The 26,383-nt window shown below is 60.3% G+C and overlaps 2 protein-coding genes and 1 long non-coding RNA gene across 5 annotated transcripts; 1 reads left to right on the forward strand and 2 right to left on the reverse strand.

Annotated features, from left to right (window-relative positions):
* Positions 1–225: 225 nt before the first annotated feature.
* LOC131574440 (transcription factor p65-like) lies at positions 226–6,072 on the reverse strand (the record flags this gene model as incomplete). Its single annotated transcript, XM_058828907.1, is given in 9 exon segments — positions 226–280; positions 282–439; positions 1,680–1,784; positions 2,611–2,739; positions 3,261–3,352; positions 4,198–4,346; positions 5,055–5,203; positions 5,321–5,371; positions 6,011–6,072. Coding segments are annotated over 9 exon segments (898 nt in total), but the record flags the coding sequence as incomplete, so codon positions are not given.
* A 128-nt stretch (positions 6,073–6,200) lies between these two features.
* On the forward strand, positions 6,201–26,343 carry LOC131574441 (histone acetyltransferase KAT5). 2 transcript variants are annotated; one of them, XM_058828908.1, is made up of 14 exons: positions 6,201–6,293; positions 6,444–6,510; positions 6,938–7,006; positions 7,341–7,477; positions 9,941–10,144; positions 12,950–13,021; positions 15,118–15,192; positions 18,617–18,865; positions 20,137–20,226; positions 20,311–20,451; positions 21,811–21,904; positions 22,994–23,153; positions 25,026–25,107; positions 26,207–26,343. In XM_058828908.1, exons 1-14 carry the CDS (start codon positions 6,285–6,287, stop codon positions 26,339–26,341), a joined length of 1,584 nt encoding a protein of 527 aa, XP_058684891.1. In that variant the 5' UTR covers positions 6,201–6,284; the 3' UTR covers positions 26,342–26,343. The 2 variants fall into 2 exon arrangements, with proteins under 2 accessions (XP_058684891.1, XP_058684892.1); XM_058828909.1 differs by lacking the exon at positions 9,941–10,144 and having other exon boundaries at positions 12,941–13,021.
* LOC131574443 (uncharacterized) lies at positions 15,946–18,528 on the reverse strand. 2 transcript variants are annotated; one of them, XR_009276505.1, is made up of 3 exons: positions 17,705–18,528; positions 16,540–16,998; positions 15,946–16,164 (listed from the first exon to the last, which is right to left on the reverse strand). It is a non-coding gene; the product is annotated as an uncharacterized LOC131574443 (long non-coding RNA). The 2 variants fall into 2 exon arrangements; XR_009276506.1 differs by lacking the exon at positions 15,946–16,164 and having other exon boundaries at positions 16,276–16,998; positions 17,705–17,820; positions 18,030–18,528.
* Positions 26,344–26,383: the final 40 nt, after the last annotated feature.

Here is a 26,383-nt window from a genome sequence, read left to right on the forward strand (position 1 = left end):
CCACCCCAGGGACCCCAGAAGTGCCCTGAGCCCCCTCCCCAAGCCCACCCTGGTGGGGCAGGGACAGGAAATCCATGGGAACTGCAGCTCCAGGGACACAGGAACGTCCCAAAGGGACACAGGAATGTCCCAAAATCACCCGGGAATGTCCCAAAGGGACCCCAGAGCCCCCCAAACCCACCCCAGGGACCCCAAAAGTGCCCTGAGCCCCCTCCCCAAGCCCACCCTGGTGGGGCAGGTATCTGAAGTCCACCGGGGCGCTGCGCTGCCGGTCCGAGGGGCCGCTGCAGCTCCATGCGGACGGTGACCGGGGCGCGCAGCGCGGGGTCCCGGAAGGGCGGCGTGCGGAAGACGATGGCGACCTGGCGGTGAACGTCGGCCTGGGCGAACGAGCCCTTGGCCTCCCAACCCTCGGCCGAGAAACGAACCTCGATGTCCTCTGAGGGGACACGGAGAGGGGTTGGAGGGCAGGGAGTGGGGGGATTGGGGGTTGCCCCCAGTTTGGGATGTCCCCCAGTTTGGGGTGTCCCCAGTTTGGGGTGTCCCCAGTTTGGGATGTCCCAGTTTGGGGTGCCCCAAGTTTGAGGTGTCCCAGTTTGGGGTGTCCCCAGGGTTTGGGATGCCCCCAGTTTAGGGTGTCCCCAGTTTGGGGTGTCCCCAGTTTAGAGTATCCCCAGGGTTTGGGATGTCCCCAGTTTGGGATGTCCCCAGTTTGGGGTGTCCAGTTTGGGGTTCGGGGTGTCCCCAGTTTGGGGGTGTCCCCAGTTTGGGGTGTCCCAGTTTGGGATGTCCCAGTTTGGGGTTTGGGGTGTCCCAGTTTGGGATGTCCCAGTTTAGGGTGTCCCAGTTGGGGGTGTCCCAGTTCAGGGTGTCCCCAGTTTGGGATGTCCCAGTTTGGGCTGTCCCAGTTTGGGGTGTCCCCAGTTTGGGGTTTGGGGTGTCCCCAGTTTGGGCTGTCCCAGTTTGGGGTGTCCCCAGTTTGGGGTTTGGGATGTCCCCAGTTTGGGGTGTCCCCAGTTTAGAGTATCCCCAGGGTTTGGGATGTCCCCAGTTTAGGGTGTCCCCAGTTTGGGGTGTCCCCAGTTTAGAGTATCCCCAGGGTTTGGGATGTCCCCAGTTTGGGGTGTCCCCAGTTTGGGGTGTCCCAGTTTGGGATGTCCCAGTTTGGGGTGTCCCCAGTTTGGGGTGTCCCAGTTTGGGGTGTCCCCAGTTTAGGATGTCCACAGTTTGGGATGTCCCCAGTTTGGGGTGTCCCCAGGGTTTGGGGTGTCCCAGTTTGGGGTTCGGGGTGTCCCCAGTTTGGGGTGTCCCAGTTTGGGATGTCCCAGTTTGGGATGTCCCAGTTTGGGGTGCCCCCAGTTTGGGATGTCCCAGTTTAGGGTGTCCCAGTTTGGGATGTCCCAGTTTGGGGTGTCCCAGTTTGGGGTGTCCCCAGTTTGGGGTTTGGGGGTGTCCCAGTTTAGGGTGTCCCAGTTTGGGGTTTGGGGTGTCCCAGTTTGGGGTGTCCCAGTTTAGGGTGTCCCAGTTTGGGGTTTGGGGTGTCCCAGTTTAGGGTGTCCCAGTTTGGGGTGTCCCAGTTTGGGGTGTCCCAGTTGGGGGTGTCCCAGTTTGGGGTTTGGGGTGTCCCAGTTTAGGGTGTCCCCAGTTTGGGGTGTCCCAGTTTGGGGGTGTCCCCGCACCTTTCTGGACCTTGTCACACAGCAGGAAGATCTCGTCCCCGCCCCGGCAGCTCCCGGAGTTGCGATTGACGCGGCAGATCCGCAGCTCGGCCGTGCTGGGGGCACCTGGGGACAGCGGGGACACAGGGGACAGCAGGGACACAGGGGGGACAGTGGGGGACACAGGGGGGACAGCGGGGACACAGGGGGACACAGGGGGGGACAGTGGGGGACAGTGGGGACACAGGGGACAGCGGGGGACAGTGGGGGACACAGGGGGGACAGAGGGGGACAGCGGGGACACAGGGGACAGCAGGGGACAGCGGGGGTCAGTGGGGGACACCGAGGGTCATAGGGGGTCATGGGGACACAGGGACAGCGAGGGTCCCAGGGGGTCCCACAGGTGTCCCCAGGTGTGTCCCCAGGTGTCACTCAGGTACCCTCAGGTGTGTCCCCAGGTGTCCCTCAGATGTTCCCAGGTGTCCCCCAGGTGTCCCCAGATACCCCAAGGTGTCCCCAGGTGTGTCCCCCAGATGTCCCCAGGTATCCCCAGATGTCCCCAGATGTCCCCAGGTGTCCCCAGGTGTCCCCAGATGTCCCCAGGTGTCCCCAGGTACCCCCAGGTGTCCCCAGGTATCCCCAGGTATCCCCAGGTGTCCCCAGGTGTCCCCAGGTACCCCCAGGTGTCCCCAGGTATCCCCAGATGTCCCCAGGTACCCCCAGGTGTCCCCAGGTGTCCCCAGGTACCCCCAGCTGTCCCCAGGTGTCCCCAGGTGTGTCCCCAGGTGTCCCCGGGTGTCTCCAGATGTCCCCAGGTATCCCCAGATGTCCCCAGATGTCCCCAGGTGTGTCCCCCAGGTGTCCCCAGGTGTCCCCAGGTGTGTCCCCCATGTGTCCCCAGATGTCCCCAGGTACCCCAAGGTGTCCCCAGGTGTCCCCAGGTGTCACTCACGGTTGTCGTAGATGGGCTGGGACAGGACGGGGGGGAGGGGCCGCAGCCCCCCCGGGCCCCTCACCCACACCTGGAAGCAGAGCCTGACCGCGGCCAGGTCGTACTCGCCCCCGCGCTGCTCGGCCGGCACTGCCCAGTACAGACCAGTACAAACCAGTATGGACCGGCACCGGGCCACCCAGACCAGTACAAACCAGTATGGACCGGCACCGGGCCACCCAAACCAGTACAAACCAGTATGGACTGGCACCGGGAACCCCCCAGTGACACCCCCAGGTCACTCCCACCCCGTGCTGCTCTCCCAGTGCTGCCCAGTACAGACCAGTATAGCCCAGTACACGCCAGTGACGTCCCCAGCAGCCCCAGGACCAGTCCCCAGTGCTCTCCCAGTAACTCCCAGTGCCCACCAGTCCCCCTCCCAGTAACTCCCAGTGCCCACCAGTCCCTCCCAGTAACTCCCAGTGCCCTCCAGTCCCTCCCAATGCTTTCCCAGTCCCTCCCAGTCCCCTCCCAGTCTCCTCCCAGTCCCTCCCAATGCCCTCCAGTCCTTCCCAGTCCCTCCCAGTAACTCCCAGCTCTCTCCCAGTCCCTCCCAGCTCTCTCCCAGTCCCTCCCAGTCTCCTCCCAGTCCCTCCCAGTGCTCCCAGTACCGTTGAAGGGGTTGTTATTGGTGCGGATCCGCTCGGCCACTGCTGCTTCCAGCTCCCGCTTCTTCACGCACTGAATTCCCAAATTCTGGAAACTGAGCCCAAAATTGCGGGGGGTCAGGGAGGGTCAGGGGTCAACCTGGATTTTGGGACCCCCCCCCGGACACCCCGGGGCAGGAACCTCAAATTTTGGGGGTTCCCAGAAGTGCTGGGAGGGTCCCAGATTTTGGGAGTCCTTCCCCCCCTGTTTTTGGGTGATCCCACCTGTCCTGCAGGGGCTTCCCCAATGTTTTGGGAAATACCATCTTCACCAGAGGGGGTTCCCCAACACTGTGGGTGATCCCACCTGCACTTTTTGGGGGGCTCCCCCTCTTTTTTGGAGGGGTTTCCCCATTTTGGGTGATCCCACCTGTCCTGCAGGGGCTTCCCCAATATTTCGGGAGATACCACCTGCCTTGTAGGGGGATTCCTCTTATTTCGGACGCGTCCCCCCCATATTTTGGGTGATCCCACCTGTCCTGCAGGGGCTTCCCAATATTTCAGAAGATACCACCTGCCTTGTAGGGGGATTCCTCTTATTGCGGATGGGTCCCCCCCATATTTTGGGTGATCCCACCTGTCCTGCAGGGGCTTCCCCAATATTTCGGGAGATACCATCAACCCTGGACGGGGGTTCCTCAACACTGTGGGTGATCCCACCTGCACTTTTTGTGGGTCCCCCCCATATTTTGGGTGATCCCACCTGTCCTGCAGGGGCTTCCCCAATATTTCGGGAGATACCACCTTCACCAGAGGGGGTTCCCCAACACTATGGATGATCCCACCCGCAGTTGGTTTTTTTTGGAGGGGGGGGTTTCCCCAGTTTCGGGTGCTCCCACCTGCCCCGTGGGGGTGTCCCCACCATTTTGGGGGTGTCCCCGATTTGGGGAGGGGGTCCCACCTGTGGATGCTGCGCTCGGGGCACAGCTCAGCCTCGTAGAAGCCGTCCTTGCAGTCCTTGCCCACCAGCTCGTGGGGGTGGGGGCGGTGGGGGGGGTCCTTGGTCACCAGCGACACCCGCACCCGCCCCGGGCCCCGGTAGTTGTTCACCTGGTGGGGACAGCCACTGGTTTGTACTGGTTTGTACTGGTTTGTACTGGTTTGTACTGGTTCATACTGGGAGGCTCGCGGCGATGCCGGGATAGGTCTGGGGAAGGTGGGCGCTGAACCCCCCCGGGATGGGCGCTCAGGGAGGGTCACGGGTGGTCACTGGTCTATACTGGTTTAAACTGGGATGCACTGGGACACTCACGCGGATGGTGGGGGGTTCCTGGGGGACACTGGGAGGGCTCAGGGAGGGTCCCAGGCTGTTACTGGTTTATACTGGTCTATACTGGTTTATACTGGGACACTCACGTGGATGGTGGGGGGGTCTTGGGGGACACTGGGGAGCACTGGGAGGGCTCAGGAGGGTCCCAGGCTGTTACTGGTTTATACTGGTCCATACTGGGACACTCACACGGATGGTGGGGTGGGTCTTGGTGGTCTCGGTGCTGTGCTCCCCGGGGATGGGGGCACTGGGGGGGGCTCAGGGAGGGTCGCAGGCCATTACTGGTCTATACTGGTCTATACTGGTTTATACTGGTCTATACTGGGACACTCACGCGGATGGTGGGGTGGGTCTTGGTGGTCTCAGTGCTGTGCTCCCTGGGGATGGGGGCACTGGGGGGGCTCAGGGAGGGTCCCAGGCCATTACAGGTCTATACTGGTTTATACTGGTCTATACTGGTTTATACTGGTCTATACTGGGACACTCACGCGGATGGTGGGGTGGGTCTTGGTGGTCTCGGTGCTGTGCTCCCCGGGGATGCTCCCGGCCGAGCGCCCCTCGCACTTGTAGCGGAACCTCATCCCGCGCTGCTTGGGCTGCTCCAGGATCTCCACGAACGGCGCTGCCCCCCCCGCCTCTGGGGGGGCACGGGGGGGGTCCCATCAGAGCCCCCCGACCCCAACAATCCCCTCCAACCCCCCCAGACCCGCGGGGACCCCCCCCAGGGACCCCCGGCCGGGGCGGCCCCACTCACCCTGAGCACCCCAGTTCTGCAGGAGGAAGGGCAGAAGATCCGGGGGGGTCACTGGGGGGGACAACGGGGGGGGCGTTAATGGGGGGGGGTCACATCGAGGGGAGGGGGCGCTTTAAGGGGAGGGGTCGCGTTAACGGGGGGGTCTCTTTAAGGGGGGGGTGTCACAATAAAAGGGGGGGTCACATGGAGGGGAGGGGGCGCTTTAAGGGGAGGGGTCGCGTTAACGGGGGGTCTCTTTAAGGGGGTGTCACAATAAAAGGGGGGTCACATCGAGGGGAGGGGGCGTTTTAAGGGGAGCATCGCAAAAAGGGGGGGGTCACATGGAGGGGAGGGGGCGCTTTAAGGGGAGGGGTCGCGTTAACGGGGGGGTCTCTTTAAGGGGGGGTGTCACAATAAAAGGGGGGGTCACATGGAGGGGAGGGGGCGTTTGAAGGGGAGGGGTCGCGTTAACGGGGGTCTCTTTAAGGGGGTGTCACAATTAAAGGGGGGGGGTCCCTTTAGGGGGGGGTCGCTTTAAGGGAGGAGTCTCCCCCCAAACCCCCCCCAAGGAGCCGCCCCCTCCCCTTTAAACACGCCCCCCCTTAAAGGGCCCTCACCCCCCGCTCACCCCCCGGCGTCACCGGGGGGCGGAACAGCACCGGGGGAGCCCCCCCGGCCCAAAACAAGCGCGGGGGGGGGTTCGGCACTCACCCTCCTCCATGGCGGGGGTCCCGGAGGGTCCCGGAGGGTCCCGGGGAGTCCCGGGGGGCGCGGGAAAGCCGGGGGGGGGGGGCCCCGCTCGCGCCGCCGCTCGCGGAAGCGCCGCGGCCCCACGTGACCGCGGCTGCCGGGAAGGCCCCGCCCCCCACGGGCGCTCCCCGCCGACCGGGGGCGGGGCCCCCACCGGGGAGGGGCAGCGGCGGAAGGGGCGTGGCCGCATCCCGGAAGCGCGTCCGGCCGGCCGGAAGCGAAGGCCGGGAGGAGAATGGCGGAGGTGGGCAGCGGGCGGGGGGGGGCAGCGCGGAGAGGGCTCGGGGAACCTCCCGAGGGGTTCCGGGAGCCTCCGGAAGGGTTTGGGGACCCCCCGAACCCCCCGCGGGGGTTTTGGGGCCCCCCCGGCCCTGACGAGGCCCCGCCCCCGCAGGGGGAGGTGTCCGAGGGCTGCCGCCTGCCCGTGCTGCGCCGTAACCAGGACAACGAGGATGAGTGGCGTGAGTGGGGCGGGGCTTAGCGCGGGGAGAGCCAATCAGAGCAGAGGGGCGGGGCCTCGGAGGGGGGGCGGGGACTGCGAGAAAGGGCGGGAACCGGGGCGGGAGGGGCGGGGCCTGGTGAAGGGAAAGGGGCGGGGCTTGCGCTGGGGGCGGGGCTTGGAGGGGGGCGGGGCTTGGAGGGGGGCGGGGCTTGGGCCCGGGGGTGTCCGGGGGTCCCAAGGGGGTGTCGGGGGGGGGGGGGGATCTGGGGGTCTCCCCAGAGGATTTGGGGACATGGGGAGGCGACATGAGGGGGGGATATGGGGCAGGGGGGTTTGGGGCACAGCCCAGGCTGAGGGGGAGCTCCCTGGGGGGAATTTGGGGGTCTTTGGGTGGGTTTTGGGGGTCCCCAGAAGGGGGTGGTGACCCCCCCTCACCCTTGTCCCAGCACTGGCCGAGATCCTGAGTGTGAAGGACATCAGCGGGAGGAAGCTGTTCTATGTCCACTACATCGACTGTGAGTGGGGACATGAGGGGACACGGGGGGGACACGGGGGGGACACGGGGGGGACACGGGGACAACCCCCCTGGGGTCCCCAAGGCCGGGCTGGGGGCACAGGGAGGGGTCTTGGGGGGGGGGCAGCACCTCACTGTCACCCCCGGGGTGTCCCCACAGCGTCCCCCAAGAACGGGGAGGGGACAGGGCCAGGCCACGGGGGGTCACGAGGGGTGGCGGGTGGACACTGGGGTGTCATTGTCACCCTGTGTGTCCCCAGGGCTGGGCTGGGGACACGGGGGGGGGCTGTGGGGACAGCCCGGGGGTGCCATCGTGTGTCCCCCGCTGTCCCCAGTCAACAAACGCCTGGACGAGTGGGTGACCCACGACCGGCTGGACCTCAAGAGGGTCCAGGTGCCCCGGAAAGAGGCCAAGACCCCCACCAAGAACGGCCTGCCCGGCTCCCGGCCCGGATCCCCCGACAGGGACCCGGTGAGGGGACACTGGGGACACAGGGGACATGGGAGGGGGACAGGGAACATGGGAGGGACATTGGGGACACAGGAGGAGGACACTAGGGACATGGGAGGGGAACAGGGGACACGGGAGGGGGATGGTGGTGACACAGGATGGAACACTGGGGACACAGGAGGAGGACAGGGGACACAGGAGGGGGACAGGGAACATGGGAGGGGGACAGTGGTGACACAGGAGGACAGGGGACAGGGGAGGGACACTGGGGACCCAGGAGGGACACTGGGGACACAGGAGGAGGACAGGGGACACAGGAGGGGGACACTGGGGACCCAGGAGGGACACTGGGGACACAGGAGGAGGACAGGGGACACAGGAGGGGGACACTGGGGACACAGGAGGGGACACTGGGGACACAGGAGGGGGACACTGAGGACACAGGAGGGACACTGGGGACACAGGAGGGGGACACAGGAGTGACACTGGCGACACAGGAGGAGGACAGGGGACACAGGAGAGGGACACTGGGGACACAGGAGGGACACTGGGGACACAGGAGGGGGACACAGGAGGGACACTGGGGACACAGGAGTGACACTGGGGACACAGGAGGAGGACAGGGGACACAGGAGGGACACTGGGGACACAGGAGGGACACTGGGGACACAGGATGGGACAGGGGACATGGGAAGGGGACTGTGGTGACACAGGATGGGACACTGGGGACACAGGAGGGGGACACTGAGGACACAGGAGGAGGACAGGGGACACAGGAGGGGGACACAGGAGGGACACTGGGGACACAGGAGGGGGACACTGAGGACACAGGAGGAGGACAGGGGACACAGGAGGGGGACACAGGAGTGACACTGGGGACACAGGAGGGGGACACTGGAGGGACAGGGGACACCGGGGAAAAGGGGATGTTGGGGTGTCAGGAGGAGACAGGTGACAAACACCGGGAGGACGGGTGACATGGAGGGGACAGCGAGATGGGCCCAGGGGACATCGTGGGGACAGGAGAGCAGGCGAGGCTGAGGAGGGGACGGAGGGCAGGGGGTGGCCCTGGGGCTGGGACAGGGGACACAGCTGAGGGACAGTGAGGGACAGAGTTTGGGGACACCAGGTGCAGGTGACAGAGCGAGGATTGGGGACAGCCCTGGGGACAGAGCAGGGCCAGCACTGAGGGGACACAGAGGACAGGGGCCACACACCAGGCTGGTGACAGGGGACACTTGGAGCCCTTGGGGACAGGCCTGGGGTCCCCAAACCCCCTCGGGGGCAGGGACATCCCTGGGGACACCTGGGGACACCCTTGGGGGGTGGTGACACCCAGACCTAAGGGACAAACCCAGGACCCCCCAACACCCACCCAGGGGCCACCCCGGACCCTTGGGGACATCCCTGGCCCTTTTAGGGGACCCTGGGGACACTTCTGACCACTTTGAGGGACCTTGGGGACACCCTCGACCCCCTGGGGACACCTGTGACTCCTTTAGGGGACCTTGGGGCATCCCCAGTCCCTCTCTGGGGACCTCAGGGCCGTCCTCAACGCCTTGGGGACATCCCCAGCCCCTCTACGGGGAGCTTGGGGACATCTCTGACTCCTTGGGGACATCCCTGACCCCTTGGGGACATCCCTGACCCCTCTCCGGGACCCTGAGACATTTCCAACCCCTTTAAGGGACCTTGGGGACATCCCTAACCCCTCTGAGGGCACCTTGGGGACATCCCTGACCCCTCTTGGGGCACCTTGGGGACATCCCTGACCCCTCTGGGGGCACCTTGGGGACATCCCTGACCTGTCAGGGCACCCTGGGGACATCCCTGACCCCTCGAGGCCACCCTGGGGACATCCCTGACCCCTCTGAGGCCACCTTGGGGACATCCCTGACCCCTCTGAGGCCACCCTGGGGACATCCCTGACCTGTCAGGGCACCCTGGGGACATCCCTGACCCCTCTAGGGGCACCTTGGGGACATCCCTGACCCCTCTGAGGCCACCTTGGGGACATCCCTGACTTGTCAGGGCATCCTGGGGACATCCCTGACCCCTCTGGGGGCACCCTGGGGACATCCCTGACCCCTCTGGGGGCACCTTGGGGACATCCCTGACCCCTCGAGGCCACCCTGGGGACATCCCTGACCCCTCGAGGCCACCCTGGGGACATCCCTGACTTGTCAGGGCACCCTGGGGACATCCCTGACCCCTCTGATGCCACCCTGGGGACATCCCTGACCCCTCGAGGCCACCCTGGGGACATCCCTGACCCCTCAGGGCACCTTGGGGACATCCCTGACCCCTCGAGGCCACCCCCAACCCCTTTAGGAGCCCTTGGGGCCACCGCTGTCCCCAGGGAGGGGACCCGGGAGGTGACGGGAGGGACCCCCAGCCGCGGTGGCTTTGTCACCGCGTCCCCTCCGTGTCCCCTCCGCGTCCCCCTCCCCCCCCCCTAAACGCCTCCTCTTCCTCCCGGCGCAGAGGAAGAGCCTGGAGCTGGCGCTGCCGGTGGCCCCCGCCAGCGGGAAGAGTTTGCCAGGGCCACCGGGGCCACCGGGGCCACCGGCGGGGCCACCAGGGCCACCAGGGCCAGCGGGGCCAGCGGGGCCGGGGCCCATCACGCTCCGCTTTCACCTGCCCAAGGAGAGCGAGGCCGAGCCCCCCCCGGGCCCCCAGCGCCCCACGGTAACCCCCGGGTCCCCAGATGTCCCCAACTGTCCCCAGATGGCCCCAGAGATGGCCCCAGATGTCCCCAACTGGTCCCAGATGTCCCCAGATGTTCCCAGAGATGGCCCCAAAAGCAGCCCCAGAAATGGCCCCTGGCAGGTCCCGGTTTGGCCCCAAGGGGGTTTTGTCACCCGTGGTGTCCCCAAGGGGTGCCTGTCCCCAGGGGTCCCTGTCCCCATCCCTGTCCCCATCCCTGTCCCCAGGAGTCCCTGTCACCCTGTCCCCATCCCTGTCCCCAGGGGTCCCTGTCCCCATCCCTGTCCCCATCCCTGTCCCCAGGAGTCCCTGTCACCCTGTCCCCATCCCTGTCCCCAGGTGTCCCTGTCCCCAGGGGTCCCTGTCACCCTGTCCCCATCCCTGTCCCCAGGGGTCCCTGTCACCCTGTCCCCAGGGGTCCCTCTCACCCTGTCCCCATCCCCTGTCCCCGTCCTTGTCCACAGGGGGTCCCCAGCACTGTCCCTGTCCCCATCCCTGTCCCCAGGGGTCACTGTCCCAAGGGTGTCACCCTGTCCCCATCCCTGTCCCCAGGGGTCACTGTCACTGTCACCCTGTCCCCACTCCTGTCCCCAGGGGTTCCCTGTCCCCAGTGGATCATTGTCACCACAGTGTCCCTGTCCCCATCCCCATCCCTGTCCCCAGGGGTCACTGTCACTGTCCCCATCCCTGTCCCCAGGGGTCACTGTCCCAAGGGTGTCACCCTGTCCCCATCCCTGTCCCCAAGGGTCACTGTCACTGTCACCCTGTCCCCACTCCTGTCCCCAGGGGTCCCTGTCACCCTGTCCCCATCCCCGTCCCCAGCCCTGTCCCCAGGGGTCCCTGTCACTGTCCCCGTCCCCAGCCCTGTCCCCAGGGGTCACTGTCACTGTCCCTGTCCCCAGCCCTGTCCCCAGGGGTCACTGTCCCTGTCCCCAAGGGTCACTGTCACTGTCCCTGTCCCCAGCCCTGTCCCCAGGGGTCACTGTCACTGTCCCCATCCCATCCCTGTCCCCAGGGGTCACTGTCACTGTCCCTGTCCCCAGCCCTGTCCCCAGGGGTCACTGTCACTGTCCCCATCCCATCCCTGTCCCCAGGGGTCACTGTCACTGTCCCTGTCCCCAGCCCTGTCCCCATCCCTGTCCCCAGTGGATCATTGTCACCACAGTGTCCCTGTCCCTGTCCCCATCCCTGTCCCTGTCCCCAGCCCTGTCCCCAGGGGTCACTGTCACTGTCCCTGTCCCCAGCCCTGTCCCCACAGCCAGGTGTCCCCTGAGCCTCCCCTTCCTAGGGTGTACTGGGAGCACTGGGGGGATACTGGGGGGATACTGGGGGGATACTGGGAGCACTGGGGGGATACTGGGGGATACTGGGGGATACTGGGGGGATACTGGGAGCACTGGGGGGATACTGGGGGGGATACTGGGGGGATACTGGGAGCACTGGGGGGATACTGGGGGGATACTGGGGGATACTGGGAGCACTGGGGGGATACTGGGAGCACTGGGGGGATACTGGGGGGATACTGGGAGCACTGGGGGGATACTGGGGGATACTGGGGGGATACTGGGAGCACTGGGGGGATACTGGGGGGGATACTGGGGGGATACTGGGAGCACTGGGGGGATACTGGGGGATACTGGGGGATACTGGGGGGATACTGGGAGCACTGGGGGGATACTGGGGGGATACTGGGAGCACTGGGGGGATACTGGGGGGATACTGGGAGCACTGGGGGGATACTGGGGGATACTGGGAGCACTGGGGGGATACTGGGGGGATACTGGGAGCACTGGGGGGATACTGGGAGCACTGGGGGGATACTGGGGGGATACTGGGAGCACTGGGGGGATACTGGGGGATACTGGGGGGATACTGGGAGCACTGGGGGGATACTGGGGGGGATACTGGGGGGATACTGGGAGCACTGGGGGGATACTGGGGGATACTGGGGGATACTGGGGGGATACTGGGAGCACTGGGGGGATACTGGGGGGATACTGGGAGCACTGGGGGGATACTGGGGGGATACTGGGAGCACTGGGGGGATACTGGGGGATACTGGGAGCACTGGGGGGATACTGGGGGGATACTGGGAGCACTGGGGGGATACTGGGGGATACTGGGAGCACTGGGGGGATACTGGGGGGATACTGGGAGCACTGGGGGGATACTGGGGGATACTGGGAGCACTGGGGGGATACTGGGGGGATACTGGGGGATACTGGGGGGATACTGGGAGCACTGGGGGGATACTGGGGGGATACTGGGGGGGATACTGGGAGCACTGAGGGGATACTGGGGGGATACTGGGGGGATACTGGGGGATACTGGGGGGATACTGGGAGCACTGGGGGGATACTGGGGGGATACTGGGGGATACTGGGAGCACTGGGGGGATACTGGGGGGATACTGGGGGATACTGGGGGATACTGGGAGCACTGGGGGGATACTGGGGGGATACTGGGAGCACTGGGGGGATACTGGGAGCACTGAGGGGATACTGGGGGGATACTGGGGGGATACTGGGGGGATACTGGGAGCACTGGGGGGATACTGGGGGATACTGGGGGATACTGGGGGGATACTGGGAGCACTGGGAAGGGACAACAAACCACTGCTCCCAGTTGCCCCCCAGCAGCAGGGATGGGATGGACTGGGGTAAACTGGGATGAACTGGAATGAACTGGGATGGACTGGGAGGGACTGGGATGAACTGGGATGGACTGGGATGGATGAACTGGTTTGAACTGGTTTGAACTGGGATGAACTGTCCCCAGAAGCGGAAGGTCGAGGTGGTGTCACCGGCCACGCCCGTCCCCACCCCCAGCGAGACCTCGCAGGCGTCCGTGTTCCCCCAGGTGAGCCCAGGAACACCAGTATGGACCAGTATGGACCAGTAACACACCAGTATGGACCAGTAACACCAGGAACACACCAGTATGGACCAGTAACACACCAGTAACACACCAGTAACAGACCAATATGGACCAGGAATACCAATAACACACCAGTATAGACCAGTAACACACCAGTAACACACCAGTATGGACCAGGAACACCAGTATGGACCAGTAACACACCAGTATGGACCAGTATGGACCAGTAACACACCAGTATGGCCCAGTAACACCAGTATGGACCAGTATGGACCAGTAACACACCAGTACGGACCAGTAACACACCAGTATGGCCCAGTAATACCAGTAATACACCGGTATGGACCAGTAACACCAGTATGGACCAGTAACGTACGGGTAACACACCAGTAACACCAGTATGGACCAGTAACACACCAGTATGGACCAGTAACACCAGTAATACACCAGTACGGACCAGTAACGGACCAGTAACACCAGTAACACACGAGTAACACACCAATAACACACCAGTATGGACCAGTAACACACCAGTAACACACCAGTATGGAGCAGTAACACACCAGTAACACACCAGTAACACACCAGTAACACACCAGTAACACACCAGTAACACCAGTACGGACCAGTAACACACCAGTATGGACCAGTAATGGACCAGTAACACACCAGTAACACACCGATAACACACCAGTATGGACCAGTAACACACCAGGAACACACCAGTATGGCCCAGTAACACCAGTAACACACCAGTATGGACCAGTAACACACCAGTAACACACCGATAACACACCAGTATGGACCAGTAACACACCAGGAACACACCAGTATGGCCCAGTAACACCAGTAACACACCAGTATGGACCAGTAACACACCAGTATGGCCCAGTAACACCAGTAACACACCAGTATGGACCAGTAACACCAGTAACACACCAGTATGGACCAGTAACCTCTCCCTGGGATCTGAGGGGGTCCCCAAGTCCGGAGGAGCCCCCAAACCCTGGGAGTGCTGAGGGACTTGGGGGTGTCCGGGTGGATTTTGGGGTGATTTGGGTGATTTGGGGCAGTTTTGGGGTGATTTGGGGCAGTTTGGGGGTGATTTGGGGCAGTTTGGGGGTGATTTGGGGCAGTTTGGGGGTGATTTGGGGGTGATTTGGGGTGATTTGGGGCAGTTTTGGGGTGATTTGGGGCAGTTTTGGGGTGATTTGGGGCATTTTGGGGCATTTTGGGGCAGTTTGGGATGAATTGGGGTGGTTTTACTGTGATTTTGGGTGTTTCAGGGTGGTTTTGGGGTGTTTTGGGGTATTTCAGGGCGATTTTGGGGTGATTTGGGGTGATTTTGGGGCATTTTGGGGCAGTTTGGGATGAATTGGGGTGGTTTTACTGTGATTTTGGGTGTTTCAGGGTGATTTTGGGGTGTTTTGGGCTGATTTGGGGTGATTTGGGTGGTTTTGGGGTGTTTTGGGGTATTTCAGGGCGATTTTGGGGTGTTTTGGGGTGATTTGAGGTGTTTTGGGGTGATTCTGGGGTGTTCTGGTGTGGTTCTGGGGTGATTTTGGGGTGTTTTGGGGTCATTTTGAGGTGTTTGGGGATGATTTTGGGGTGATTTTGGGATGATTTTGGGGTGTTTTGGGCTGATTTTGGGGTGTTTCGGGCTGATTTTGGGGTGTTTTGGTGCAGTTTTGGGGTGTTTTGGGGTGTTTTGGGCTGATTTTGGGGTGTTTTGGTGCGGTTTCGGGGTGATTTTGGGGTGTTTTGTGCTGATTTTGGGGTGTTTTGGGGTGTTTTGGGCTGATTTTGGGGTGCTTTGGGGTGTTTTGTGCTGATTTTGGGGTGTTTTGTGCTGATTTTGGGGTGTTTTGGTGCGGTTTTGTGCTGATTTTGGGGTGTTTTGTGCTGATTTTGGGGTGTTTTGGTGCGGTTTCAGGGTGATTTTGGGGTGTTTTGTGCTGATTTTGGGGTGTTTTGTGCTGATTTTGGGGTGTTTTGGGGTGTTTTGTGCTGATTTTGGGGTGTTTTGGTGCGGTTTCGGGGTGTTCCAGGCTCTGACCCCCCTCTCTCTCTCTCCCCAGAACGGCTCAGCGCGCCGGGCGGTGGCGGCTCAGCCGGGCAGGAAGAGGAAATCGGCGTGTCTGGGGACAGACGAGGTGGGGACACCCAGGGGACACCCAGGGGACATTGGGGACACCCAGGGGACACCCAGGGGACACCCAGGGACACCCAGGGGACACCCAGGGGACATTGGTGATACCCAGGGGACACCCAGGGGACACTGGGGACACCCAGGGGACACCCAGGGGACACCCAGGGGACATCGGGGACACCCAGGGGACACCCAGGGGACATCAGGGACACCCAGGGGACACCCAGGGGACACCCAGGGGACACCCAGGGGACATTGGGGACACCCAGGGGACATCGGGGACACCCAGGGGACACCCAGGGGACACCCAGGGGACATCAGGGACACCCAGGGGACACCCAGGGGACATCGGGGACACCCAGGGGACACCCAGGGGACATCAGGGACACCCAGGGGACACCCAGGGGACACCCAGGGGACACCCAGGGGACATTGGGGACACCCAGGGGACACCCAGGGGACACCCAGGGGACATTGGGGACACCCAGGGGACATCGGGGACACCCAGGGGACACCCAGGGGACACCCAGGGGACATCAGGGACACCCAGGGGACACCCAGGGGACATCGGGGACACCCAGGGGACACCCAGGGGACATCAGGGACACCCAGGGGACACCCAGGGGACACCCAGGGGACACCCAGGGGACATTGGGGACACCCAGGGGACACCCAGGGGACACCCAGGGGACATCGTGGGGGGAGGGGAGGAGGGAAATGGGCTCTGGGGGTGGGGAAACTGAGGCAGGGGAAGGAGGAAAATGCAGGAATTGAGGCAGGAAAAATGAAAATGAAAACAAAGGGAATTAAAGGTTTTAATTGACATTTAATTGGGGGAAACTGAGGCAGGGATGTGGGAAAGCAGCGAGAAAATGGGGAAATGTGAAAGGTAACGTGGAGAGAGAGAAACTGAGGCAGAGGAAGGGAAAAGTCACCTGGAAATGGGGAAACCAAATCAGGAAGGGACAAAAATCACCTAAAAATGGGGGAAAACAGAGCAAAAAGAGACAAAAATCACCTAAAAACGGGGAAACCAAATCAGGAAGGGACAAAAATCACCTAAAAATGGGGGAAAACAGAGCAAAAAGAGACAAAAATCACCTAAAAACGGGGAAACCAAATCAGGAAGGGACAAAAATCACCTAAAAATGGGGGAAAACAGAGCAAAAACAGACAAAAATCACCTAAAAATGGGGAAAAACAGAGCAAGAACAGACAAAAATCACCTAAAAATGGGGAAAAACAGAGCAAGAACAGACAAAAATCACCTAAAAATGGGGAACCCAAATCAGGAAGGGACAAAAATCACCTAAAAATGGGGAAAAACAAAGCAAGAACAGACAAAAATCACTTAAAAATGGGGAAACCAAATCAGGAATGGACAAAAACCACCAAAAAATGGGGAAAAACAGAGCAAAAACAGACAAAAATCACCTGAAAACGGGGAAACCAAATCGGGAAGGGACAAAAATCACCTAAAAATGGGGAAAAACAAAGCAAAAAGAGACAAAAATCACCTAAAAATGGGGAAAAACAAAGCAAAAAGAGACAAAAATCACCTAAAAACGGGGACAAAGCGGATGTGGAAGGGCCAAATCCCCGCGGGAAGGAGGCGAAGCAAAGCAGGAATGGACAAAAATCACCTAAAAATGGGGAAAAACACAGCAAGAACAGACAAAAATCACCTAAAAATGGGGAACCCAAATGAGGAATGGACAAAAATCACCTAAAAATGGGGGAAAACAGAGCAAGAACAGACAAAAATCACCTAAAAATGGGGAAAAACAAAGCAAAACCAGACAAAAATCACCTGAAAATGGGGAAAAACAAAGCAAAAACAGACAAAAATCACCTAAAAATGGGGAAAAACAAAGCAAAAACAGACAAAAATCACCTAAAAATGGGGGAAACAGAGCAAGAACAGACAAAAATCACCTAAAAATGGGGAACCCAAATCAGGAAGGGACAAAAATCACCCAAAAATGGGGAAACCAAATGAGGAATGGACAAAAACCACCTAAAAATGGGGAAAAACAGAGCAAGAACAGACAAAAATCACTTAAAAACGGGGAAACCAAATCAGGAAGGGACAAAAATCACCCAAAAATGGGGACAAAGTGGATGGGGAAGGGTGAAACCCCCCTGGGAATGAGGTGAAGCAAAGCAAGAAGGGACAAAAATCACCTAAAAATGGGGAAAAACAGAGCAAGAACAGACAGAAATCACCTAAAAATGGGGAAAAACAAAGCAAAAACAGACAAAAATCACCTAAAAATGGGGAACCCAAATCAGGAATGGACAAAAATCACCTGAAATGTGTAAAAACAAAGCAGGAATGGACAAAAACCACCTAAAAATGGGGAAAAACAGAGCAAAAACAGACAAAAATCACCTAAAAACGGGGGAAACAGAGCAAAACCAGACAAAAATTACCTAAAAACGGGGAAAAACAGAGCAAGAACAGACAAAAATCACCTAAAAATGGGGAACCCAAATCAGGAAGGGACAAAAATCACCTAAAAATGGGGCAAAGCAAACCAAAAATCACCCAAAAACGGGGACAAAGCGGATGTGGAAGGGCCAAACCCCCGCGGGAAGGAGGCGAAGCAAAGCAGGAATGGACAAAAATCACCTAAAAATGGGGAAAACAGAGCAAAAACAGACAAAAATCACCTAAAAATGGGGGAAAACAAAGCAAGAACAGACAAAAATCACCTAAAAATGGGGGAAAACAAAGCAAGAACAGACAAAAATCACCTAAAAATGGGGGAAAACAAAGCAAGAACAGACAAAAATCACCTAAAAATGGGGAAAAACAAAGCAAAAAGAGACAAAAATCACCTAAAAATGGGGAAAAACACAGCAAGAACAGACAAAAATCACCTGAAAATGGGGAAACCAAATCAGGAAGGGACAAAAATCACCTAAAAATGGGGACAAAGTGGATGGGGAAGGGTGAAACCCCCCTGGGAATGAGGTGAAGCAAAGCAAGAAGGGACAAAAATCACCTAAAAATGGGGAAAAACAAAGCAAAAACAGACAAAAATCACCTGAAAATGGGGAACCCAAATCAGGAAGGGACAAAAATCACCTAAAAATGGGGGAAAACAAAGCAAAAAGAGACAAAAATCACCTAAAAATGGGGAAAAACACAGCAAGAACAGACAAAAATCACCTAAAAATGGGGAACCCAAATGAGGAATGGACAAAAATCACCTAAAAATGGGGAACCCAAATGAGGAATGGACAAAAATCACCTAAAAACGGGGAAACCAAAGCAGGAATGGACAAAAACCACCAAAAAATGGGGAAAAACAGAGCAAAAACAGACAAAAATCACCCAAAATCGGGGAGAAAGCGGCTGTGGAAGGGCCAAACCCCCGCGGGAAGGCGGCCAAGGCCGGCCGTGACCCCGCTGTCCCCGGCAGGACTCGCAGGACTCGTCGGACGGAGCCCCCTCGGCGCCCAGGATGACCGGGAGCCTGGTGTCGGACCGGAGCCACGACGACATCGTGACCAGGATGAAAAACATCGAATGCATCGAGCTGGGCCGGCACCGCCTCAAGCCCTGGTACTTCTCGCCGTACCCGCAGGAGCTGACGGGGCTGCCCGTGCTGTACCTGTGCGAGTTCTGCCTCAAGTACGGGCACAGCCTGCGCTGCCTGCAGAGACACCTGGTACGGGAAAGGGGGAAACGGGGGGGTTTGGGGGGGTTTCAAGGGGGTTTGGGGGAGATGATGGGGATTTTGGGGGGTTTCAAGGGGATTTGGGGGGGTTTGGGGGAGTTTCAAGGGGATTTGGGGGAGATTTGGGGGGCTTTGGGGGGTTTGGGGGAGGTTTGAGGGGGTTTTGGGGGGATTCGGGGGGGTTTGGGGGAGGTTCAAGGGGATTTGGGGGAGATTTGGGGGGGTTTGGGGGGGTTTGGGGGAGGTTCAAGGGGATTTGGGAGAGGTTCAAGGGGATTTGGGGGGGTTTGGGGGAGATCTGGGGGGGTTTGGGGGAGTTTCACGGGGATTTGGGGGGGTTGGGGGAGGTTTGAGGGGGGTTCAAGGGGGTTTGGGGGAATTTCAAGGGGATTTGGGAGAGTTTGGGGGGGTTTGGGGGAGTTTCAAGGGGATTTGGGGGAGATTATGAGGATTTTAGGGGGTTTCAAGGGGATTTGGGGGGGTTTGGGGGAGGTTTGAGGGGATTTCGGGGGTTTTGGGGGAGGTTTGGGGGGGTTTGGGGGGATTCGGGGGGGTTTGGGGGAGTTTCAAGGGGATTTGGGGGGGTTTGGGGGAGATCTGGGGGGGTTTGGGGGAGGTTTGAGGGGATTTGGGGGGGTTTGGGGACATTTGGGGGAGGTTTGAGGGGATTTGGGGGGTTTTGGGGGGGTTTGGGGGAGGTTCAAGGGGATTTCAGGGGGTTTGGGGGAGATTTGGGGGGGTTCGAGGAGATTTGGGGGGCTTGGGGGAGATTTAGGGGGGTTTGGGGAAGGTTTGAGGGGACTTGGAGGAGTTTTGGCAGGATTTTGGGAGCTTTGGAGGGATTTGGGGGCATTTGAGTGAGTTTCAAGGGGATTTGGGGGAGTTTTGGAGGGATTTGAGGGGGTTTTGAGGAGATTTGGAGGAGTTTTGGTGGGACTTGGGGAGCCAGGGCAAGGCTGTACCAGGGAATCCCTGATTTGGGTCATCCCCAAGGGAATTTGGGGGATCCCCAGGAAGATTAGGGAATCCTCAACCCCCCAATTTTTACCCCTTTGGCCTCCCCACTCCCCAAAACCCCAAATTTCCCCCCAAAACTCCAAATTCCCACTCCCTCCCCACTTTTTCTCCCCAATTTCCCTTTCCCACCTCCCAATCTCCCTCTCTTCCCTCCCCATTTTCACCCCCAAAACCCCCCAAAAAATCCCAAAAAAACCCCAAAAAATCCCAAAAAACCCCAAAATCCCCCAAAATCCCCTCCCCAGACCAAATGTGACCTCCGGCACCCCCCTGGGAACGAGATTTATCGCAAGGGCACCATTTCCTTCTTCGAGATCGACGGCCGCAAGAACAAGGTGAGAGTTGGGGGGGTGGTCCCGGGGGGGGGATTTTCCCCCCATCCCAACATTCCCGGAGTCATTCCCGGGATCTTTTCCCAGAGTTATTCCCAGAATCTCTGCCTGCTGGCCAAGTGTTTCCTGGACCACAAAACCCTTTACTACGACACCGACCCCTTCCTCTTCTACGTCATGACCGAGTACGACTGCAAAGGTTTCCACATCGTGGGCTACTTCTCCAAGGTGGGGGGTTTGGGGGATTTGGGGGGGTTTTGGGGGGGATTTGGGGTCGTTTGGGGGGGGTTGGGGGATTTGGGGTGTTTGGGAGGGATTTGGAGTAGTTTGGGGGGGATTTGGGGTCATTTTGGGGGGATTTGGGGTCATTTGAGGGGGTTTGGGGGGCGATTTGGGGCCTTTTTGGGAGAATTTGGGGTGTTTGGGGGGGATTTGGGGTGTTTGGGGGGATTTGGGGCTGTTTGGAGGGGGATTTGGGGTCATTTTGGGGGGATTTGGGGTGTTTGGGAGGATTTGGGGCTGTTTGGGGGGATTTGGGGCTGTTTGGAGGGGGATTTGGGGTCATTTTGGGGGGATTTGGGGCCATTTGGGGGGAATTTGAGGGGGATTTGGGGTGTCTGGGGGGGATTTGGGCTGTTTGAGGGGTATTTGGGGCCATTTGGGGGTGATTTGGGGTTCTTGGGGGGAATTAGGGGGGGATTTGGGGTGTTTGGGAGGGATTTGGAGTAGTTTTGGGGGGGGTTTGGGGTGTTTGGGAGGGATTTGGGGCCATTTGGGGGGGATTTGGGGCCGTCTGGGGGAATTGGAACCATTTGAGGGGGTTTGGGGAGCGATTTGGGGCCTTTTTGGGAGGATTTGGGATGTTTGGGGGAGATTTGGAGTAGTTTTGGGGGGGATTTGGGGTCGTTTGGGGGGATTTGGGGCTGTTTGGGGGGATTTGGGGCTGTTTGGGAGAATTTGGGGTGTTTGGGGGGGATTTGGGGCTGTTTGGGGGGGATTTGGGGTCATTTTGGGGTGTCTGGGGGAGATTTGGAGTAGTTTGGGGGGGGATTGGGGTGTTTGGGGGGATTTGGGGCCATTTGGGGGGGATTTGGGGCTGTTTGGGGGGATTTGGGGCTGTTTGGGGGGATTTGGGGCTGTTTGGGGGAGATTTGGAGTAGTTTTGGGGGGGATTTGGAGCTGTTTGAGGGGGATTTGGGGTCGTTTGGGGGGATTTGGGGTCATTTGAGGGTGTTTGGGGGGGATTTGGGGTGTTTGGAGGGAGCAGGGGGAGCACTGAGGGATGGAGGAGTGGGGAAGGGTCCTGGAGGGTGAGGGAGGAGGGGAAGGAGGGGGTTTGGGGAGGGTCCTGGAGGGGGAAAAGGGGGGTTTTGGGGATTCCTGAGGGATTTTGGGAACTCCAGGAGGGATTTTGGAGTGATGCCAGGAGGTTTTGGGAGCTCCAGAGGGGTTTTGGGGTGGTCCCAGGGGTTTTTTTGGGTGGTCCCAGGGGTTTTTGGGGTGGTCCCAGGGTTTTTGGGGTAGTCCCAGGGGTTTTTGGGTGGTCCCAGGAGTTTTTTGGGATCAAATCCCGGGGATTCCCTGCAGGAGAAGGAGTCGACCGAGGATTACAACGTCGCCTGCATCCTGACCCTGCCCCCGTACCAGCGCCGGGGCTACGGCAAACTGCTCATCGAGTTCAGTCAGTGACCCCAAACCCTGCTGGGACCCCAAACCCTGACAGGACCCCAAATCCTGCCTGACAGGGACCCCAAACCCTGACAGGGACCCCAAACCCTGCTGGGACCCCAAACCCTGACAGGACCCCAAACCCTGACAGGGACCCCAAACCCTGCTGGGACCCCAAACCCTGCTGGGACCCCAAACCCTGCTGGGACCCCAAATCCTGACAGGGACCCCAAACCCTGCTGGGACCCCAAACCCTGCTGGGACCCCAAATCCTGCTGGGACCCCAAACCCTGACAGGACCCCAAACCCTGCTGGGACCCCAAACCCTGCCAGGACCCCAAAAATCCACTGGGAAGGCTTTAAATACCTGGGGGAGGTGGAAATAACCCCAGGGGACGCCCCCAAAGCCTCAGGGACCTGTCCTTGCCCTCTCCCTCACCTGTTCCCCCTGTCCCCCACCTGTCCCTTACCTGTCCCCCCTGTCCCCCCCTGTGCCCCCATCCCTCACCTGTCCCCCTGTCCCCCCTGTCCCTCACCTGTCCCCCTGTCCCCTGTCCCTCACCTGTCCCCTGTCCCCTGTCCCCCTGTCCCCTGTCCCTCACCTGTCCCCTGTCCCTCACCTGTCCCCTGTCCCCCTGTCCCACCCCTGTCCCCTGTCCCCCTCCCCTGTCCCCTGTCCCCATGTCCCCTGTCCTCACCTGTCCCCTGTCCCCCTGTCCCCTGTCCTCACCTGTCCCCTGTCCCCTGTCCCTCACCTGTCCCCTGTCCCCATGTCCCCTGTCCCTCCCCTGTCCCCCTGTCCCCTGTCCCCATGTCCCCTGTCCCTCCCCTGTCCTCACCTGTCCCCTGTCCCCGTCCCCTGTCCCTCACCTGTCCCCTGTCCCCCTGTCCCCTGTCCCTCACCTGTCCGCTGTCCCCTGTCCTCACCTGTCCCCTGTCCCCATGTCCCCTGTCCCCTGTCCCCTGTCCCCTGTCCCTCACCTGTCCCCTGTCCCCATGTCCCCTGTCCCTCCCCTGTCCCCCTGTCCCCTGTCCCCTGTCCCCCTGTCCCTCCCCTGTCCCTCACCTGTCCCCTGTCCCTCACCTGTCCCTGTCCCCGCAGGTTACGAGCTGTCCAAGGTGGAGGGTAAGACGGGCACTCCCGAGAAGCCGCTGTCGGACCTGGGGCTGCTGTCGTACCGCAGTTACTGGTCCCAGACCATCCTGGAGATCCTCATGGGGCTCAAGGCCGAGGCCGGCGAGCGGCCCCAGATCACCATCAAGTGAGACACGCCCCTTTCCACCGAGCCACGCCCCCTTTCTGCCAGGCCACGCCCCCTTTCCGCCAGACCACGCCCCCTTTCCGCCAGACCACGCCCCCTTTCTGCCAGGCCACACCCCCATTGCCTGAGGCTCTGCCCCTTCCCAAAGCCCCGCCCGCCATAAATCAACACCTGATGTCTTTACCCAGACCTGATGGAAGCCACGCCCCCTCAGGCCACGCCCCTCAAAGCCACGCCCACCATAAATCAACACCCGACGTCTTTACCTGAACCTGATGGAAGCCACGCCCCCTTAGGCCACGCCCCCTCAAAGCCCCGCCCACCATAAATCAACACCCAATGTCTTTACCCAGACCTGATGGAAGCCACGCCCCCTTAGGCCACGCCCCCTCAAAGCCCCGCCCACCATAAATCAACACCCAATGTCTTTACCCAGACCTGATGGAAGCCACGCCCCCTTAGGCCACGCCCCCTCAAAGCCACACCCACCATAAATCAACACCCAACGTCTTTACCTGAACCTGATGGAAGCCACGCCCCCTCGGGCCACGCCCCTCAAAGCCACGCCCACCGTAAATCAACACCCGATGTCTTTATCTGAACCTGATGGAGGCCACGCCCCCTTAGGCCACGCCCCTCAAAGCCACGCCCACCACCCTCATGTCCAATGTTGGGGGCGTGGCAGCTTCATCAGGCCACGCCCACCCTGTCAAAAGCCACGCCCAGTTCCAGGCCACACCCCCAGCTCTTAGACCCTGCCCCACCTGTCAATCAATGGTGGGGAACAGCTCCAGGCCATGCCCACCGTGACAAAGCCACGCCCCCATCAATGTTAACCACGCCCACAGTGCCAAGGCCACGCCCCCTCAGCTCTTCAGCATCGGGGGGCTCTGGGGGGGTTTGGGGGGGGCTCTGGGGGTGTTTTGGGGATTTTGGGGGTCTCTGGGGTGTTTTGGGGATTCTGGGGGGCTCTGGGGGGGGTTTGGGGATTTTGGGGGGGGCTCTGGGGGTGTTTTGGGAATTTTGGGGGTCTCTGGGGGGGTTTGGGGAGGGCTCTGTGGGGGTTTTGGGGATTTTGGGGGTCTCTGGGGTGTTTTTGGGATTTTGGGGGTTCTCTGGGGGAGGTTTGGGGATTTTGGGGGTCTCTTGGGGGGTTTTGGGGATTTTGGGGGTCTCTGGGGGGGGTTTGGGTATTTTGGGGTTCTCTGGGGGGATTTTGGGGATTTTGGGGGTTCCCTGGGGGTGTTTTGGGTATTTTGGGGGTCTCTGGGGGTGTTTGGGGGATTTTGGGGGTCTCTGGGAGGTTTTGGGGATTTTGGGGGTCTCTGGGGGTGTTTTGGGTATTTTGGGGGGCTCTGGGGGGGGGTTGGGGATTTTGGGGGTTCCCTGGGGGTGTTTTTGGGATTTTGGGGGTCTCTGGGGGTGTTTTGGAGATTTTGGGGGTTCTCTGGGGGGGTTTTTGGGATTTTGGGGGTTCTCTGGGGGGGTTTTGGGATTTTGGGGGTTCTCTGGGGGGGTTTTTGGGATTTTGGGGGTTCTCTGGGGGGTTTTTGGGATTTTGGGGGTTCTCTGGGGGGGTTTTTGGGATTTTGGGGGTTCTCTGGGGGGGTTTCGGGTATTTTGGGGGTTCTCTGGGGGGGTTTTGGGGGTCTCTGGGGGTGTTTTGGGTATTTTGGGGGGCTCTGGGGGTGTTTTGGGGATTTTGGGGGTTCTCTGGGGGGGTTTTGGGGATTTTGGGGGTCTCTGGGGTGTTTTGGGTATTTTGGGGGTCTCTGGGGGAGGTTTTGGGTATTTTGGGGGGCTCTGGGGGGGTTTTGGGTATTTTGGGGGGCTCTGGGGGTGCAGCCCCCCCTCATTTTCCCCCTCCCCCAGCGAGATCAGCGAGATCACCAGCATCAAGAAGGAGGACGTGATCTCCACCCTGCAGTACCTGAACCTCATCAACTACTACAAGGTGGGTCCTGCACACCTGGGGGGATCCTGCACACCTGGGGGGTGTCTCACACACACCTGGGGGGGCCTCACACACACCTGGGAGGGTCCTGGACACACCTGGGGGGGCCTGGACACACCTGGGGGGATCCTGCACACCTGGGGGGGCCTGGACACACCTGGGGGGGTCCTGAACACACCTGGGGGGGTCTCACACACACCTGGGGGGGTCTCACACACACCTGGGGGGGTCTCACACACACCTGGGGGGGTCCTGAACACACCTGGGGGGGCCTGGACACACCTGGGGGGTCCTGAACACACCTGGGGGGGTCCTGCACACACCTGGGGGTCCTGGACACACCTGGGGGGTCTCACACACACCTGGGGGGGGCAAAAATATCTCTGTGTGTCCCCCTTTACACACCTGGGTGTCACACGGGAACAGCCCTCACACACCTGTGCACGCCCTGACACACCCTGACACGCCTGACACACCCTGACACACCCTGACACACCTGTGCACACCTGTACAGGGTCAGTACACCCTGACACAACTGTACAGGGTCAGTACATCCTGACACACCCTGACACACCTGTACACACCTGTACAGGGTCAGTACATCCTGACACACCTGACACATCCTGACACACCTGTGCACACCTGTACAGGGTCAGTACACCCTAACACACCTGTGCACACCCTGACACACCTGTGCACACCCTGACACACCTGTGCAAACCTGTACAGGGTCAGTACATCCTGACACACCTGTGCACACCTGTACAGGGTCAGTACACACCTGTCACACCTGTGCACACCTGACACACCTGTACAGGGTCAGTACACCCTGACACACCTGTACAGGGTCAGTACACCCTGACACACCTGTGCACACCTGTACAGGGTCAGTACATCCTGACACACCTGTGCACACCTGTACAGGGTCAGTACACCCTGTCACACCTGTGCACACCTGTACAGGGTCAGTACATCCTGACACACCTGTGCACACCCTGACACACCTGTCACACCTGTGCACACCTGTACAGGGTCAGTACATCCTGACACACCCTGACACATCCTGACACACCTGTCACACCTGTGCACACCTGTACAGGGTCAGTACATCCTGACGCTCTCCGAGGACATCGTGGAGGGCCACGAGCGGGCGATGCTCAAGCGGCTCCTGCGCATCGACGCCAAGTGCCTGCACTTCACCCCCAAGGACTGGAGCAAGCGGGGAAAGTGGTGAGGCCACGCCCCGCCAGGCCACGCCCCCCTCGTTACCTGGCGC

The sequence above is a fragment of the Poecile atricapillus genome, unplaced genomic scaffold (genome assembly GCF_030490865.1).
Source record: "Poecile atricapillus isolate bPoeAtr1 unplaced genomic scaffold, bPoeAtr1.hap1 scaffold_321, whole genome shotgun sequence".
NCBI classification, from domain to species: domain Eukaryota; kingdom Metazoa; phylum Chordata; class Aves; order Passeriformes; family Paridae; genus Poecile; species Poecile atricapillus.

Bases quoted from the DNA above. Each gene is read 5' to 3' on its own strand.
- LOC131574441 (XM_058828908.1), top strand. The intron at 10,145-12,949 runs GTAACCCCCGGG...CAGAAGCGGAAG, and splicing joins CGGGCCCCCAGCGCCCCACG to GTCGAGGTGGTGTCACCGGC. The intron at 23,154-25,025 runs GTGAGACACGCC...CCCCTCCCCCAG, and splicing joins CGGCCCCAGATCACCATCAA to CGAGATCAGCGAGATCACCA.